Source organism: Echinops telfairi, unplaced genomic scaffold, assembly GCF_000313985.2.
Source record: "Echinops telfairi isolate 266 unplaced genomic scaffold, ASM31398v2 ScPeMD7_9;HRSCAF=40, whole genome shotgun sequence".
Lineage (NCBI taxonomy): Eukaryota > Metazoa > Chordata > Mammalia > Afrosoricida > Tenrecidae > Echinops > Echinops telfairi.
This window is the reverse complement of record NW_022103906.1, coordinates 19199027-19200298: the sequence shown is the minus strand read 5'-3', so window position 1 is coordinate 19200298 and position 1272 is coordinate 19199027. Positions and strand designations below refer to the sequence as shown.

The 1272-nt window shown below is 58.3% G+C and overlaps 1 protein-coding gene across 1 annotated transcript in view; it reads right to left on the bottom strand.

Moving 5' to 3' along the window:
* Window positions 1-1043, bottom strand: part of EBF2 (EBF transcription factor 2) — a 217922-nt gene extending 216879 nt beyond the window's left edge. The window contains exon 1 of the mRNA XM_013005913.2: window positions 652-1043. Coding sequence (XP_012861367.1) covers window positions 652-782 — 131 coding nt within the window. The 5' untranslated portion in view covers window positions 783-1043. The remainder of the gene's footprint in view (window positions 1-651) is intronic.
* Window positions 1044-1272: the final 229 nt, after the last annotated feature.

Below are 1272 nucleotides of genomic sequence, written 5' to 3'. Positions count from 1 at the left end.
TCTCTCTCTCTCTCTCTCTCTCTCTCTCTCTCTCTCTCTCTCTCTCTCCTGCTTCACTCTCACGAGTTGGGTGTCCTGTCGGACTGCGGAACCCAGACGCTCGAAGCCTTCCACCTCGCAGCCCCAGCTCCCAGCAGCCTCCCCATCCTCTCCCTCTCCCCTCGCCTCCACCGCCGCCGCCATCTGCTCGCGGGGCTCCCGGCCTCTGGGACCGGCTGGGCCCAGGACACCGGCGGAGAGGCGCTCACTGGCGGTGCGAGGAGACCAGCAGCCGCCGGGAAGCCGGCTCTCCACGGTGGCCGCGGCTCCGGGCTCTAGTCCCCCAGGCTCCCTCGGCTGACGGCCCGGCGTGACTCTTTTAGGAGCCAGCGTTGAGCGCTGGACGTCGGGTGTTTGCTATTTGTTAATTTTCCTAGTCTGTAGGGAAGAAGTGGGGCTAGAAATGACCCCAGCGGTTCGGAAACTCTAGTGTAGGCTGTTCAGCTGACTGCAGGGACCTGCTTGCCCGAGGGCGAGCCCCAGTGCGCGGGACCAGAGCGACAGATGGGACCGAGAGACCGAGACGCGGAACAAGGGGGGCACATCGAGAGAGAAAGGGAGAGCGAGAACCAGAGAGAGACTTGGGGAGCGTCATTGCGAGGCCCTCGTTACCTCTGCGCCGCGACGTTGGCGTCCACCACGCCGACATTCCGGACCCAGGACCTGACCGAATCCATCTCAGCGCCCAGCGATTTGTCTTTCAGAGCTGGTCCTCTTCCCAAAGTATCTTGAATCCCAAACATTTAAAAAGTCTGGTCCTCTCCTGCCGCGTTAAAAACAAGAGCACCACACCAGTCCGGGTTGTTCCCAACGCTGCCACCAAACCTTCTTCCTCCAAAACAATCCAAGAAAAGGGATCAAGTGCTTCTTGAAGTTTCGGTCTCGCTCGGAGAAGAAGAAAAAGAAGTACCGGGAAAAAATTCAGTTCTGCTGCACGCGCGGGGTGGTGGCGGCAGTATTCAAAGTTGGTGTTTTATCCGCCGCAAGTTCAGATCTGCCGCCTCAGACTCTTTACCCTAGGTCGCTCGCATCCTTCCAGTCACAGCGTTTGCATCCAGAAACTGATCACAATTTAGAAGCATCACCTGTTCTGGGAGAAACAGGAGAAGATTGATGGCTGCCTAATCGCTCCCGTTCCTCCTGGTCCCCCCCTCCCTGTTCCTCCCCTCCGCTCCAATTTAGAAAAAAAAAATCCCCAACAGGATCAGTAGTAAAAGGAAGGGGAAGACCCCG